Source organism: Leptodactylus fuscus, chromosome 2 (genome assembly GCF_031893055.1).
Source record: "Leptodactylus fuscus isolate aLepFus1 chromosome 2, aLepFus1.hap2, whole genome shotgun sequence".
In the NCBI taxonomy this organism is placed as follows: Eukaryota; Metazoa; Chordata; class Amphibia; order Anura; family Leptodactylidae; genus Leptodactylus; species Leptodactylus fuscus.
Genome location: NC_134266.1, coordinates 144,914,252 through 144,929,472, shown reverse-complemented (window position 1 = coordinate 144,929,472; position 15,221 = coordinate 144,914,252). Strand labels below are relative to the sequence as shown.

The window sequence follows — 15,221 nt, the reverse complement described above, 5'->3', positions numbered from 1 at the left end:
TCAAGACTATGTTCTTAATCATATGTAGGTTCCAGTTATTCATTTTGGGAATTTCAATATCAACTAGATATTAACAACATTGTTTGCAAGAAAACCTGAAAAACATCCTTATATCATGTCCACCATCCAGTATGTATAAACCATACATAGATAATGAAATACTATCATACATAGTAACAATAATAAACAATATAAATTACAAATTAACATAAAAGCATATAAAGTCCTAGTGCGTAATAGGTGTGCAATGACTAGAGGTAGCTGAAGATGGGATTTAGAGATAAAACTAATAAATACAAAATTGTGATTTCTGTACAAAATAACAAATCTATTAACTGGGCCTCAATTTCCTTCCTCTCTTGTTCCATATTGTTGGCACTTCTATTGTTCTGTCTGCTTCTGTCTCCCTCACCAACTGTGAGAAGCTGAACTTCTGTTGTTATCTACTGTAAGCTGGCTCCAAAGGTTGGGGCAAAGGATACAAAAGGCATCATTTAAGTCTTAAAAAAGGACTAAAAGAGAGCAAGCTGCTAGGACCAAGGAGTCTACACTGTATGAAAGCCAAATGGGAAGAAGATGAAACAAATGATTGCTGAACCAAAGGAACATAATGGATACTATATATAATGAGTGTATCTGTTTATATATAATATCAACTGCAGAGGAGATATTTGATTGATGCTCCCTATAGATGTAACACTTTTCTATTCCATCTTATTGCATATGGTACGATCATCATTTACTTGTGACCTGGTACATGGCTAGTAGTTGGTAAACATAGTTTTACCAGGGGCATATTTTACCGCATTACTAATCATAACCTAATAGGGAAAATAGAGCATTGTACTACAATAACATTTTAAGTCTTTGGTCAGCTTATCTGAAATAATAATAATAAACACATGATGACGTCATCAGCCATGGAGTATTACTGGATTAGTAAAAGTACATTGTGTGGAATCAGGTTACAGAGGATGGCACACATTCACTAATATTTATACAGTATAAACCTAGGCCAGACCATCCTAAACTGCACCAGATTTTTCACAGTGGCTGATGCTGGATGATAAATATGTCAGATATTTAGACTGTCCAGTCTAAGTTCATACCATGTACTCAGTCTTCATATTTTTTTATTCTTCTACTTTGTAAATTTCTTGTGAATATTTGGTGTTATTCTGAATCAATATGGTGCACTTTAAGTCATGCACCATCTTGTGAAGCTGGAAAAACTTAACATGCCAACTAGGTACAGTGAAGTGAATTTGTCGTTCCCTATACACCATTTTTCTTTTGTAGATGTATGATATCGAAGTGCTCCTTTAGTGCAAGGTCCTTTCTAGCACCAAATGTGTGCAACAAGCCCCAATCTGCACCTTCCCTGCCACACTGTGTGAATGTGGGCGGAGACAGGGCCGAGGATCGGGAAACTGTTGTGAGTTAGAATAAATCAGCCAGGTCGAGATGTTCCGGCCTCAGCGAAATTGATTTATAGCTCACGCCAGTTTTCTGACATGTATCAGAATGGAAATCTACGCCACTTCCAACTTGGAGTAGATTTGTGTTCTGTAGCTGGGATCTGTGACACATTTATATGGAGGCTGCAGACTCCTAAATCTCCAGTTCCCTCTGCCCATAGGGTACTTTATTAAGACAGGTGTACGATACGCCAGTCTTAATAAATTTGCCCCAGTATATTTTTCTTTTGGTTCATAAATATGTCTAAAATGTAATAGTCCAAATTGTGATAGCTTAAGGTATAGGTGCACACATTGGTGAATAAGATAAGATAAGATAATTCTTTAATAGCCCACAATGGGGAAATTCAGTGTGATACAGCATAATGGATAGTACAGTAGTATATAGCAAGAAAGAAAACATACAAGCTCATAGCAGATAGAGAAATACTAGGAGTCATAGGGACTAAAAAAAGAAAGACAAAAAACTGCAGGATCATTTAGTTCTCTGTGTGAAGTGATATTGATAATACAGTCGTAATACTGCCATTAGAGAACACGAAGAGGGGGGTAAAGCATGTAGACATAACAGGCAGAAACAGCTTTTTGCAGAGGTGGGGGTCATATGCAGCTATCACGATAACATATGGTAGTTCCTTTGGTAGGTAGTAGGATCTCATGAAAGAATCTTCAATGATGTGTTTTTTATTATAATATTTTAAAAATCAGCGCCCGAACTATAGAGAGGTTTCCACAATAGATGGATTTTCATTTGTTAAGCAAATGAATACAACAGTTTAGTGGCTGTGGGTAAGTACTTAGACAAGACCCATGCAGAAAAAATAAGTAGAGAATCCTTGAATGGTGGCACTGGGGTCACAATAAGTCTTTGAGGACAACCACCTCATACAGATATAGGGGTGTCATTCTATATGTAAATGTAGATGGAAGCCATTGTCACGCTAAAAAAAATCCAAAAAATGTCAACCTGTGGATATAAGCACTGCTCTCTTTTCTTGTTGCACAGTTGTACAATTATTCATTGTGCTTTCACATCTGCTCAGTTGCACACAATAGGTTGAAGAGAACATTTATGCTTCTAGGCCTTGCTTTACTGTTCTCATCACAATGGGACTTGCACTATTATGCCTCACACAGAGACATTGTGTCAAGGTAGCTCTATCACACGAGCGACTGCCATTATGAACAATTCATGCTTGACATTTCTATAGAGTTAATCGTATTACAGTCTCTGCACAGTGACCACTATCGACATACTGGAAAGGCAGTTCATGGGAATGTCACCTATGAAATGTCCTCAGATGAAATGTTATCACTAAAAAAATCTTACATTACTCTGGACAGACTTGCCTGAGGTCACATGAATTAACACTGGCCTCTGGAACACATACCTTGAAGTCATAGCTTTAAACCCCAGTTACACTGACCTATTATTGGGCCAATTATCAGGAATATCCCAATAATCTGTTATGTAAATGTACCGCCAATCTGCCACCAATCAAGCAAGCACCTGCTGGTCAAATGACGGCACCTATCTCACTATATAATAGATGTAGGTGTGTGCCAATAATCCGCACAAGGGAATAGGAAAGGAACAATGACAAACAATTGTAATACGTGAAATGATTGTGTCCTCAATGACCATGTAACTGCATACAATAGAAGATCTTGAGATATTAGATCTTACAGGACAGATGTACTAATACAGTCTAAAAGACAGACAGAGTAAACATAGACAAACTGTGCCAGATTTATCAAAATAGCCTGATCCTGTTTTACAAAACTGGCATATCCTTAGACAGTCTAGTCCAACTTTACAACTCCTATTAGTTGTCTTAAAAGTTCTTGACACATTTATGGAGAAACTCAGGTCACGCTCCATTCACAAGGCCTCGCCCTTTCCAGGTAGGCCACGACCATAAGTCTTTTCACACAAGTGTCTAAAAAGAGTCTAAAATATACTGTATATGGTACACAGCATGTTAGACAGTTTTTCTGCTGCATATTGAGCCAGGTGTATTTTGTATAATAAATCTCCCCAATATGTTGAATGGTTTACATTTTGGCATATTCACATTGCAACTTAATAGGATACCATGTCAAAAAGCAATAAAAATATGACTTCACTTTTATTGTTGCTATATCAGATATGCTACAGTCAGCGTATCTTAGTGCAATGCAGACATTGTTACACTGAGCACTGCCCGGCTTATTTCATTCCTGCAGATCAGGGGTCACAATCTCATCACTGGGATCAGACGATCATCACCATGAATGAATACCAGATGAACAGACTTAACATGAGGTGTGACCCTGGGCACAACAGGCTAGGACTCTCGTACACTGTACTAAAGGCTATGTCTGCTTTTTACTGTATATACTAGCCTGTTTACATTCTTATGAAGACTCAGTCAGTTTACAATGATTATAAGACAGTGTACATAATGAAGGCATACATCTTTGCAGCAGGCCAGTGTGTATAATGTAAAGTAAAAAAACAAGAAAGCAATGAATTAGAAATGTCATTTAACCATATTTTATTCACATGTTGCTTTTGAACTGTGCGCTGATAACAAGCTGCTTGGTCCGTCTCCTCTTGAGTCTGCTGGACATGGTGTCAGTGGTTTCTATAAAGAATTTAGATTCATCTGACCACAGAACAGTTTTTTCATTTTGCTCTGAGCCCATTTTAAGAGCTTTGGCCTAGAGAAGATGGTGGCGTTTCTGGATTGTGTTGATAGTTTGTCTTTTTTTGCATTATACAGCTTCAACTTGCACTTGTGAATTGCATGGTGAGCTGTGTTCTTAGACAATGATTTCTGTAAGTAATCTTAAATCCATGTATTACCAATTCATGTCTCTTTTTAATGTAGTGCTCCCTGAGGACTTATAGATCACGATCATCCAGTATTGACCATTGGCCTTGTCCCTTGTGCACATGGATTTCTCCAGATTTTCTGAATCTTTTGATATTATACATATGGTGGGATATTCAAAGTTGAGGAACATTTTTCAAATGTTGCTCCACAGTTTTTCACAGATTGATGGACCATCTTCATTTCTTAGAGCTTCTGCCTATCTAACTTGCCCTTTTTATACATAGTCATGTGACTTAGTTGAAAATTGACCCTACAGCTGTTTTTCATTAATACCACTTACATTTACAGACTTTTCTTAACCCAGTCCCAATTTTTTTGTGATGTTGAGATGTGTCACTGCCATCAATTTCTAAATGACTTACTTTTTCCAAATGAAATGGAAAAATGTCTAACTTTTAACTTCTGATTTGTTATGTGTTCTATTATGAATAAAATATGGTTATAGAGATTTCCAAATCATTGCATTCTTGTTTTCTTTACAATTTACGCAGCACCCCGACATTTTTTTTTAAATTCGATAGATAGATAGATAGATAGATAGATAGATAGATAGATAGATAGATAATTTGCCTCCTTCGAAAGCTATGTGCTTTGTGCCACAATTACACTATTTATGTTTGCATAAGAGGTGATGAGGGCATGGTATCTGTTTCTCCCTCTGGAAGAACAATGGTCAGGGATATCCCTTGTCCATGAAGTTCTGTTTATGGTATTGCTTAGGAATGTATTTTAGTATAAGACATACAGAGACAGCATGAAGTATAACAGAGTAGTGTCGTCAGGCACATCCCCAGTATCCCACTATGTGGGGGGCATCAAACCAGTTAGTCTCTACCCATTAGCTCAGAGAAAACTAACTATTAGGCTAAGCCCCATGTAGCTGGCCACAGTAAAAAAGCAATGGCAACGCATTGTGGTTTTTCCTGCAGCAATTTTCAAAGAAAGTCCACAGATTTTCTGTTTCAATGATACTTATAGGGTAACCGCTGGCATTTCCGTGGGTATAATTGACATGCTGCGATTTCTAAACAACAGTTTTGGAAATTGCAGCGTGTCCACAGCACATATTTTTTCGCAAGGTGTGGATGGGATTCAATGGAATCCTATTCACCTTGCAGTGACTCTAACGCGTTTCTGCTTTGGTCAAATCACAATGTTTACAACACATGGGGCACCGGCCTTAGAGCCCATAGTTTTTCCCACTGCAGGCTCTAATGCTGGGGCCCCATGTGTTATTACTCATGTGCTCAAAAGACAACTTATTAAGAAAGGTCACTTAAAATGATAATTCCACTTTAAGCAGTTACTCTTAATAAAGTCTCCTAACTAGTTATAAGTCAGTATTATTAGTGCTTACATACTGTACATAAATATGCATTCTGCTGACCACAGCCCGGCATCTATTCAAATTCTCAATCTTTCAGACAAGTGAAACCCAATTCCAAATCTTTTCAGACACTACTCTATAGAGGTTTTCTACCTCATTTGAAGCAGATTATGTTCCTGCAACTAGGCACAAAGCTGTTATTTCTTGCAACACCTGAAGTGCAAATGAAATGGTGATGAAACCTGAAAAGCAATCCTGACTTCTAATTATAAAAGTAACCCATTTACAAGACACATTGTACACATGAATCTCCCCCCCCCCCCCAATACAGCAACACAGTAAACATTCCGTAAGGAATTCTAGACAAGTCACTTTTTTTTAGTTGCAAACTCCACCCTAATGAAAAATTATCCCGAGCAGTTCTATAAGAAGGTATTTGTTGCTTTGAAGCAATGTATGTGAAATAAATCAAAGCTGCCTGAGAATGCTCTGTCTCTGCTCTCGGTCTGTTGATGCAGCTGGGAACAATAGGCGAATATCTTATTTTTGGAAAGAGACTGATGTTTTAAAAAACTGGTCTTGGACAATGTAAAAAGAAATGTCCCACATTCGTAGAGGAAAGAAAAACAGAATAGGGTGTGCACAGAGAAAAAAAATGCCCTATGACCCAATTCAATGATGTCATCAATTTCTTTCAAAGTGCTACACTACGCCTTAAATGAATGTGCAGGAGAGTAGTCGAGGTTACTTTTCCATCTGTATTTATTTCATTTCAGGCGGGGCTCACATTGTGTTTAAAATTTTCAACCAAATCTATGCTAGATACTTATGTCTGCCATTGACTCTCCTTGAAAAAAAAGAACATAACCTGTGAAAAAGGTGTCTTGTTATGTGTATAGTGGAATTAAAAAGTGTAGCCATCTATGCCTTTTAAATGCTGATACCAGCCAACATACATCAGTCATGTATACTAAAGTAGTGTATAAATGCAATGTGAACCTAGTTTTTTATTTTTAGTTAATTTTCTGTCTAGCATATGTAGTAACGTGTTCATATACAGTCACTGAAGAGATCAACTTTATTGTGAAATACTTAACAACTGTTACAATGGCATTGTTTCAAAGTATGCCATGGTCCATGTCCATAAGTCACACCTCTTTAGGGTTGCATATATGTAGCAGAAATATACCACATGGTGGATGGCAGAAGACTACTAATCTATGTCAATCAAATAGACATTAGCTGTTGACTGTAACCTAAAGCTGGTCTGATACCTCCAATAGCTGACAGCTATTTCTACCCCCGCCATCCAAATACACACATTTTTAATGAGGAGATGGGTCTCCTAGATAACTCTGTGGATGGCTTATCTTCTTTAAGAACAAAGGTTTGTGCATAATGAAACCTAATATGCCCTACCCTTCACCTGACATATGATATTGGAGACACAGCCATACACATTAGATGGTTGGACATGGAGTTTCAGATAACATTAATATAATGTGTATGCGTACCTTCATAGTTGAAAAATGTCATAAATTTGCTAGGACTGTCCTGAATTCTGTTCATCCGAATGAAAAAAATAACAAAAACTTTCAGTCACGAAAAGGAATGTAGCTTATATAAATTCTGCCGAAAGTGTGGGACCCTGCGCAATTTGGTGCATCCCAAGGCGTTAGGGTGCATTCACACGGAGGAAAATGGCGCTGAATTTGGTGTGGAATTTCAGCGCCAGAAGAAAAACGCCTCCAATTGACTTTATTGGGTTCATTTTTCTGCTAGCAGAAAAAAGGAACCCATTAAAGTCAATGGGAGGCTTGTTTTTCAGCGCTGAAATTCCACACCAAACTCAGCGCCATTTTCCTCCGTGTGAATGCACCCTTAAACATCCCTATTTTTCCCACCTAAATCTTGTAATTATGCATCCTTAGGAAAGCAACCATACAACTGGTAGTATAAGGTAGACAGACAGAGGGTCAGTAAATAGGAACTGCTGTGATGATGTGAACATAGAAAAACGAAGATGAAGAAGGTGGCATAGAAGGTTGAAGGCATTGCTACATTTATAAGAAAACGATCCAGCAGACAATGAAACATTCTTTGCCAAATACGTCAGGTATGCCAGGGAACCCCCTATTATTGTGGGTGACATGGATCTTGTGGTCTCGAGGACAGATTTCCTATTTAATCATTTGTCACATCCTTACTACTCACAAATGAAGTCAGTCACATCAGCAATGTAGTTATATCTTAATTCACTAGAGATAGAGTCATTTTCACGGACAGACGTCAGAGCAAAGGCAAGTGTAAGACCGGCGTTACCACAGGCATGTAAACTCTCCGGTCAACTTGTCACAGCCTCTTGAGCCGGTGTGACTACACTGACTGATTATTAGTTATGAGTAATATTATATTCGGCACAGGTGCACATGTCATGCACATGGCTGAAAGAAGAAGGTCTGTCTTTGGCCACTTCCCTCACTATGAACACTGCAGTGAAAAATCCCCTCCTCCAGTACATTCTCATAAGCAGCCTCATATGTCATTACATAGCGGCACATTCTGTCACATCCCCTACATTGTGTGTTTGCAACATTTCCAAGGTCATGTTGAAATGAGTAAAGGTCTCAAAATATCTTTCCTTTTCCTGCCACCCAGATTTATTGTAAAGCTACCATCCATTCTTCCTATGAGGCCGGAGATGCTACAGTAACATGTCTGGAGCCAGAGGATGAGGACACCTCATGTCTCCCTTACTCACAATTCAAGGGCTGGACTGCAGTATTAGACAGCATTTACATGCACAATACACGTTGCACAGACATACATTAGCATGATGCGAGCCCATAACATCATTGTCATGGGTGGTCCCTTTCATCTACAAGTAAATAGTTGCAGAAACGTGATAGAGCAGAAATTCCTGCCAAGGATCAGGCTCCTATTTTCTATTTTTGTGAGAACACCAGGATGTTGTATTATCAGAGCAATGCTTTTATTATCAAAATTACCATGATTGCCGTGGCTTGTGATTGGCTACCAGGAGCCTATCATCATGTAAACCATACCCTCTTCCTTCCTGTTGCTTAGGAGCATGAATGATCATTCAGCGTTGCCACCTCAATGTTGCTGAGATTTCAGTCCTCAGCATCTGCCCAGTGATTCCGCAAAATCTGAAGCCTCCAGAAGGTTTCTTATGTAAGTCACACACCACTGACATCACCACCGCCTCGCCATGACTGAAGCAGGTACAAGAAAGTTACATCTAAGCCAACTATCGATGACAATTCTTGCCATAATAACCACTAAATAATACAGCAAAAAAGGGAAAGGGCAGATCTTGGGATTGCATTTGTCATTGGTGACGGGGAAGGTTAATCTATAGTAGCATATTAAACACCGCTATACATGGTAGACAGCTCCCCGTCCTTTATCCATTAGCTAGTATGATTTTCATAGTCAATGACATTCAGTTGTCTTAGGAAATGGTTAAATCCATCCACAGCCTTGTATATAACAGGTCTACCAATTCTGCTTCTGAACCCAGCAACTGATGTCTGTGGTAGCAAGGGGATGGACCAAGCTGTGACTACTTATCTCAGCAGACAGATGAAAAGATACTGCAGATGGATACGGTAGCTGAGCCAAGGACAGCAGAGGTTCACTTGTAGATACAACTAGGGAAATCCATGACACCTAGTCACGCAAAGGACGGCTATTAATGGTATAATCCCTCTATACACATGCTGGCATTGACGACATTAGCAAGACAGGGTGACCAAGTATTAAAGTATCAGACTGCATGTGTGATATGTATATTAAACATAACACTCTACAACACAATATTGCCTTGTGTGTGTATGTATATATAGATATATATGTATTTGTATACATGTGTGTTTTATTATTTGTACTATAATAATAGGGAGAATTCTGAATATCATAGTTTGAGGCAAGAGGCCCATACATGTAATAGTAAGTTCTGTATTCATTGCACAATCCCTATAGGACACTTTATTTTGTCTTGTATAACTAAAGCCATCATCTTGAGGTGACAGAGCGAGAAGTCCCCTTGTCTTTGCTCATCACCAGCAGCAGCTGCCGTCTCCTTTTGCCTCTAGAGTAGCAATGCAGATTTCCCTCCCTTCTCTAGTAGCATCTGAGGTGATAATGAAACATTTGGGCACTGGATAGTGTAAGACAAGCAAACCAGGAGGTCAGATTCAGGCAAGGGAACCAGTCGCTCTGGAACAATTCACCTTTTGCCTTTTATTCTGCTTTTTAACCTTTTAAAGGGCCTGTACCGATCAGCAATTCTTATCCCAGAGCAAGGCAGACAGATACTCAATACAAAATGCAGCAAATTCCATACAAGCTAGGTACTCACGCACTGTCTCCTGCTTTGGATCCAAGCTGCTGACAACCTGCTGGACAGTACCAATTTTTCCTTGTAGCGCTCGCACACGCCGCGCAGTAACCTGAATATCTGCCTCGAGCTCGTGGAAAATAGAGCAGGCATGCCGCGCTAGATCCGAGAGTTGTCGTAAAATCCGTGACATTGCAACATTGCTGATAGCGCACAAATCCAGAGTGGCCACATCTTTTTCCTTTCCATCTACGGATAGAGGGTCCCTCTCATCAGAGGGCACCTGTGCCGAGCTTACCGCCAATTCTTCCCTGGCACTCCCCCGAGGGTGCTGCTGCCTTTGCTCTTCCCCCTGATCCCGGCAACAGCTCCCCTCTACCTGGGTGACAGCATGCCTACACAGCCACTGGGGCTCAACAATCCGCTTGGCAAAGGGCATTGCAGATCGCCCTTCACGTTATCCAACAATAAATCCCTTGCTATCCAATCCTAAGGAAACAACATAAAAATACCACAGAAAGGGATCAAGCTCTTGGAATCCACCAAATGAAAGCGATAAATACTGTAGCAATCCACAGACCAGTGTGCCACTCCTGTGCAGGTCCAATTTTTGTGAAATACACAAATCTCTCTTTAATCCCTGGCAGTTCCCAATTGTTGGTAGCTGGTGATTATCATAGCCATGGTTTGCACTCCATGTGTGGCAATGTGTGAAGTATTGTGGTGGTGCACTGCTTCCCTGGATCCTCGCTTCCCTCTGATCATCCAGTTGCTTTTTGGATGTATTTTCTCTGCCTCTCTCTCTGCTTTCACCATGCCAGAGTGAGGCAGACTGAAAACCTGGAGGCAGGAATTCACATAGATGTTTTGAATGGGGAGGAGGAATTAGAAAGACACAGGGAGGGGGGAGGAGGTGTCGAGAATCCAAGGGGAGGAATCAGACTGCTTCACACAAGACACTGCCTTCCTCCACCACATGGAGTCACTGAAGGGTTCGCTCTATAGCAAGACATTCTGCAGCAAATCGCCTGGCAACTTCCAGATCTGCTTTGTGCTACCCGGGCCATAGATTCTAGTTCTGGTTTTATATGTCAGATTCCAGATGCAAAAAATCAAGGTTTACAGAATACACAGACAGGAGTGTCGGAGCCTGAATGGCATGGTACATTTAGAACCAGTCAATCTGTATGCTTAAAAATATGTGGATTCATTAACCTTTACACTGCTGCGTCACTGTAAAATGGAACCAAGGCTAGTACTTGTCTTCATTGTAATAGAATCTACACACCAGCGCGTTAATGTATGGCCAGTCCGACTTTTTATCATTTCATGAGTGTCATTTATATTGTTTCACTTCATTGATTCATCACTTTACAGCAAAGTTTAAATATATATATATATATATATATATATATATATATATTTATTATACAGTATGTATAAACAGTCTCACAAACTTTTATGAACAATTCAGATAGTCAAGTACATTTGAGAGAAGTTGCTTTAGTATTGGAAAGCATTGATTGTTCCTTACTTTTTCATGCTAGTATGTTACATACCTTTTGGACATCTAGAATATTCTTAAAGAGAACCTTTCATGTCCTCGGGCACATGTGGTTTTATATACTGCTAGAAAGCGCACTGTCGGCTTTCCCGTTATGTGCCCCGATGCTGTAAATATTTCTGTCATTATAACGGCAACGATCTCAGTCCAATGTCAGAAGGGCTTTCCTGACAGTCTAGCTGGGCTGTGAGGAGCGCCCCTCCTGACCTTACTCGTCCATAGCTCTTTACTGTCAGAGGGGGCGTTCCTTACCACCCAGCGATGACAATGAGCAGTGAGGAACACCCCCCCAGTACTAGTCTATGGACAAGTACAGTTAGGAGGGGGCATTGCTCACAGCTTAGCATCATGGCTGGGCAGTAAGGAACCCTCCTTCTGTCAGTACAGAGCAATGGACGAGTATTGTCAGGAGGTGCGTTCCTCACAGCCCAGCTAGACTGACAGGAATGCCCTTCTGATGGTGGCCAGAGATTGTTGCCGTTGTAACAGCAAGGATATCTCCAGCCCAGAGGCACATAACAGGAAAGCTGACAGTGTGCTGAATTTAGCGCACTGTCAGCTTTCTAGTGGTATATAAAACCACATGTGCCCGAGGACATGAAAGGTGCTTTTTAAAAGTGAAATCCAGTCAAAAAGATGTTTAGATATGTCAGAGATCCATATAAGTAAATCACATTGTTACCAACTAAGTGTCCTTGTTTTGTAGGTGCAGTCCCTACCTGTCATAATTTGGTGCATTTTAGACTTTAAAATAACTATAATTAGATATTGTTTGCACCCTTTATTAAGTAAAAATCTATTAAAGCATATTGATATGCAAACAAACTTTAAGCTTTCACCTATTGAACTATAAAAGTCCTTAAAATTATGAGGTTTGTGACTGGTGCAGTCTATGATCTGAGACCACCTCTGATTTCCAGAATGAACAAACTCTAGAGTTCAAAGAAGAATATTCTCTCTGCAGCACCACCTGCAGGAAGCTAACCCAGTCACCATCTCACAATGTTAAAAAAGGACATTTCTGACCCATTTCTATCTAAATTGATATTATAAGCTATATGCACAAATCAGAATGTTCATTAGGAATGAGGCACAGAAAAGATTCATGTCTGTTGCTCTTATTCATTTTCTAAGGCATTAGTGAATTATGTGTTGAGATTGTATCAATATCATTTCCAACCCGAAACTGGAGCAGGGAAATTCAGTGTAATGAAGACTATCTATCTAGTGGACAATCTAGATAGATATACCACTTTAGTGGTATACAATACTGGTTTGTAGAGGCAGCATTCAGTGGCGTAACTAGGAATGGCATAGTGGGGTCTTTTCAGACCCCAGAGTATAATAATTGGAGACCCGGGGGCATAAAAACATAAAAAAACTACTGTTACTTACCTATCCCCCGGCTCCTACGCGGTCTTCGCCGCTGCCTTCTGCGCTGCTGTCCTTGTTCAATGATGTCGGACGTCACATGACCCGGGACGCAGGCCGGGTTCATGTGACGTCAGAAACGTCAAGAAGGAGGCCTTGCAGGATCTTGGAGAGGTAAGTAACTTGTTTTTTATGTTTCTTACCTCTCCCGGTCCGCCAATCATTATACTCGGGGGTTCGAAAAGACCCCCGAGTATAATGATAGCAGCAGTAGCGGCTGTCACCAGGCCCCCAATGTCCCGGGACCTGTGGCAGCTGCCTCCGCTGCTATGGTGGTAGTTACGCCACTGGCAGTGGCGTAACTAGGAATGGCGGGGCCCCGTGGTGAACTTTTGACATGGGCCCTCCCCCCCTTCCTGACTGACACTAATGACCTCGACCAACCGACCTCCGCCGCATTCCTGCACGCTCTATTATGCCCCATAGTGGCCCCTACACACACCATTATGCCCCATAATGAACACCCATGAACAATTATTATACTCTGGGGTCTTTTCAGACCCCAGAGTATAATAATTGGAGACCCTGAAAGTAACCGCTTTTTAATGCGTATAGGTTTCTGTTTGGAGGGTCCCAAGCAGACTCCACAAACGGAAACATGATGAACTGGGCCTAAGCATCACATTATAAAATACAATTCTAGTATGTATAATGGTACACATGAATAGAAGCAAATACAGATAGATAGATAGATAGATAGATAGATAGATAGATAGATATAGACCAGTCGCGTAACTACCGCCATAGCAGCGGAGGCAGCTGCCACAGGGCCCGGGACATTAGGGGCCCGGTGACAGACGCTACTGCTGCTATCATTATACTCGGGGGTCTTATCGGACCCCCGAGTATAATGATTGGCGGACCGGGAGAAGTAAGAAACATAAAAAACATGTTACTTACCTCTCCACAATCCTGCCAGGCCTCCTTCCTGACGTCCTTTCTGACGTCTCTGACATCACACGAACCCGGCCTGCGTCCTGGGTCACGTGACATCCGATGTCATAGCAGAAGGATGGCAGCAGAGAAGACAGCGTGGGAACCGTTGGACAGGTAAGTAACAGTGTTTTTTTATGTTTTTTTTCCTCCGATTATTATACTCTGGGGTCTGAAAAGACCCCAGAGTATAATAATTGTTTATGGGTGTTCACTATGGGGGATAATACTGTGTGCAGGGGCCACTATTGGGGTACAATACTGTGTGCAGGAGCCACTATTGGGGTACAATACTGTGTGCAGGGGCCACTATTGGGGTACAATACTGTGTGCAGGGGCCACTATTGGGGTGCAATACTGTGTGCAGGGGCCACTATGGGGGATAATACTATGTGCAGGGGCCACTATGGGGCATAATAGAATGCGCAGGAATGCGTAGGAGGGGTCGTTCGAGGTCCTCGGCGTCGGTGTCAGTCGAGGGGGGGATGTCAAAAGTTCGCCACGGGGCCCCGCCGCTCCTAGTTACACCACTGATATAGACAATAGATAGATAGATAGATAGATAGATAGATAGATAGATAGATAGATAGATACAAGAAAATTCAGACAGCACCTCCCAATGTGAACAGGTGCAAGCTACCGTGGCAAAATACTTAAAAACAAAAAAATATAGCTATAGCAGTTAAGGTAGGGTCCTACCTTAATGAGGTTGCCTTGTCAGGGCAGGTGGGCTTCCTACTGTTTGATCAAATATGTACAACGAAGAATCTCAAATTTATTTATATATTTAGTTTATAGTATTTATAATTTTTTCTTTGTTCCTTATAGCCTTTGTGCTGTGTCAGAGTGCTGCTATATTTTTTTGTTTTTAGATATAGATAGATAGATAGATAGATAGATAGATAGGAGATAGATAGATAGATAGATAGATAGATAGATAGGAGACAGACAGATAGATAGATAGATAGATAGATAGATAGATAGATAGATAGATAGATGGTGTCTATCATAGTGATATGTGTATGGTAATGGTGTATGATAGACACCATGATAGGACTTAAGGGTTAAACTAATGTACACACATACATATTAAATATTACATTTTACCAAAAAAAAGAAACAAAATATACTCACATTTGTGAAGCAGCAGCAGCAGACTCCTCTGTCCCCACACAGGCCGATGTAAACGATGACTCACTCTGAAGTGGAGGGGGAGGGGGAGGGGGAGGGTGGAAAGTCCTGGCTT

General features: G+C 40.6%; 1 protein-coding gene across 2 annotated transcripts in view; it reads right to left on the bottom strand.

The window, feature by feature from the left end:
• NHS (NHS actin remodeling regulator) overlaps nucleotides 1-10,874 on the bottom strand; it is a 150,464-nt gene extending 139,590 nt beyond the window's left edge. For both annotated transcript variants that reach the window (XM_075264811.1, XM_075264812.1), the window contains exon 1: nucleotides 10,069-10,874. In XM_075264811.1, the coding sequence (XP_075120912.1) occupies nucleotides 10,069-10,486 (418 nt within the window). In that variant the 5' untranslated portion in view covers nucleotides 10,487-10,874. The remainder of the gene's footprint in view (nucleotides 1-10,068) is intronic.
• Between the last annotated feature and the right edge of the window lie 4,347 nt (nucleotides 10,875-15,221).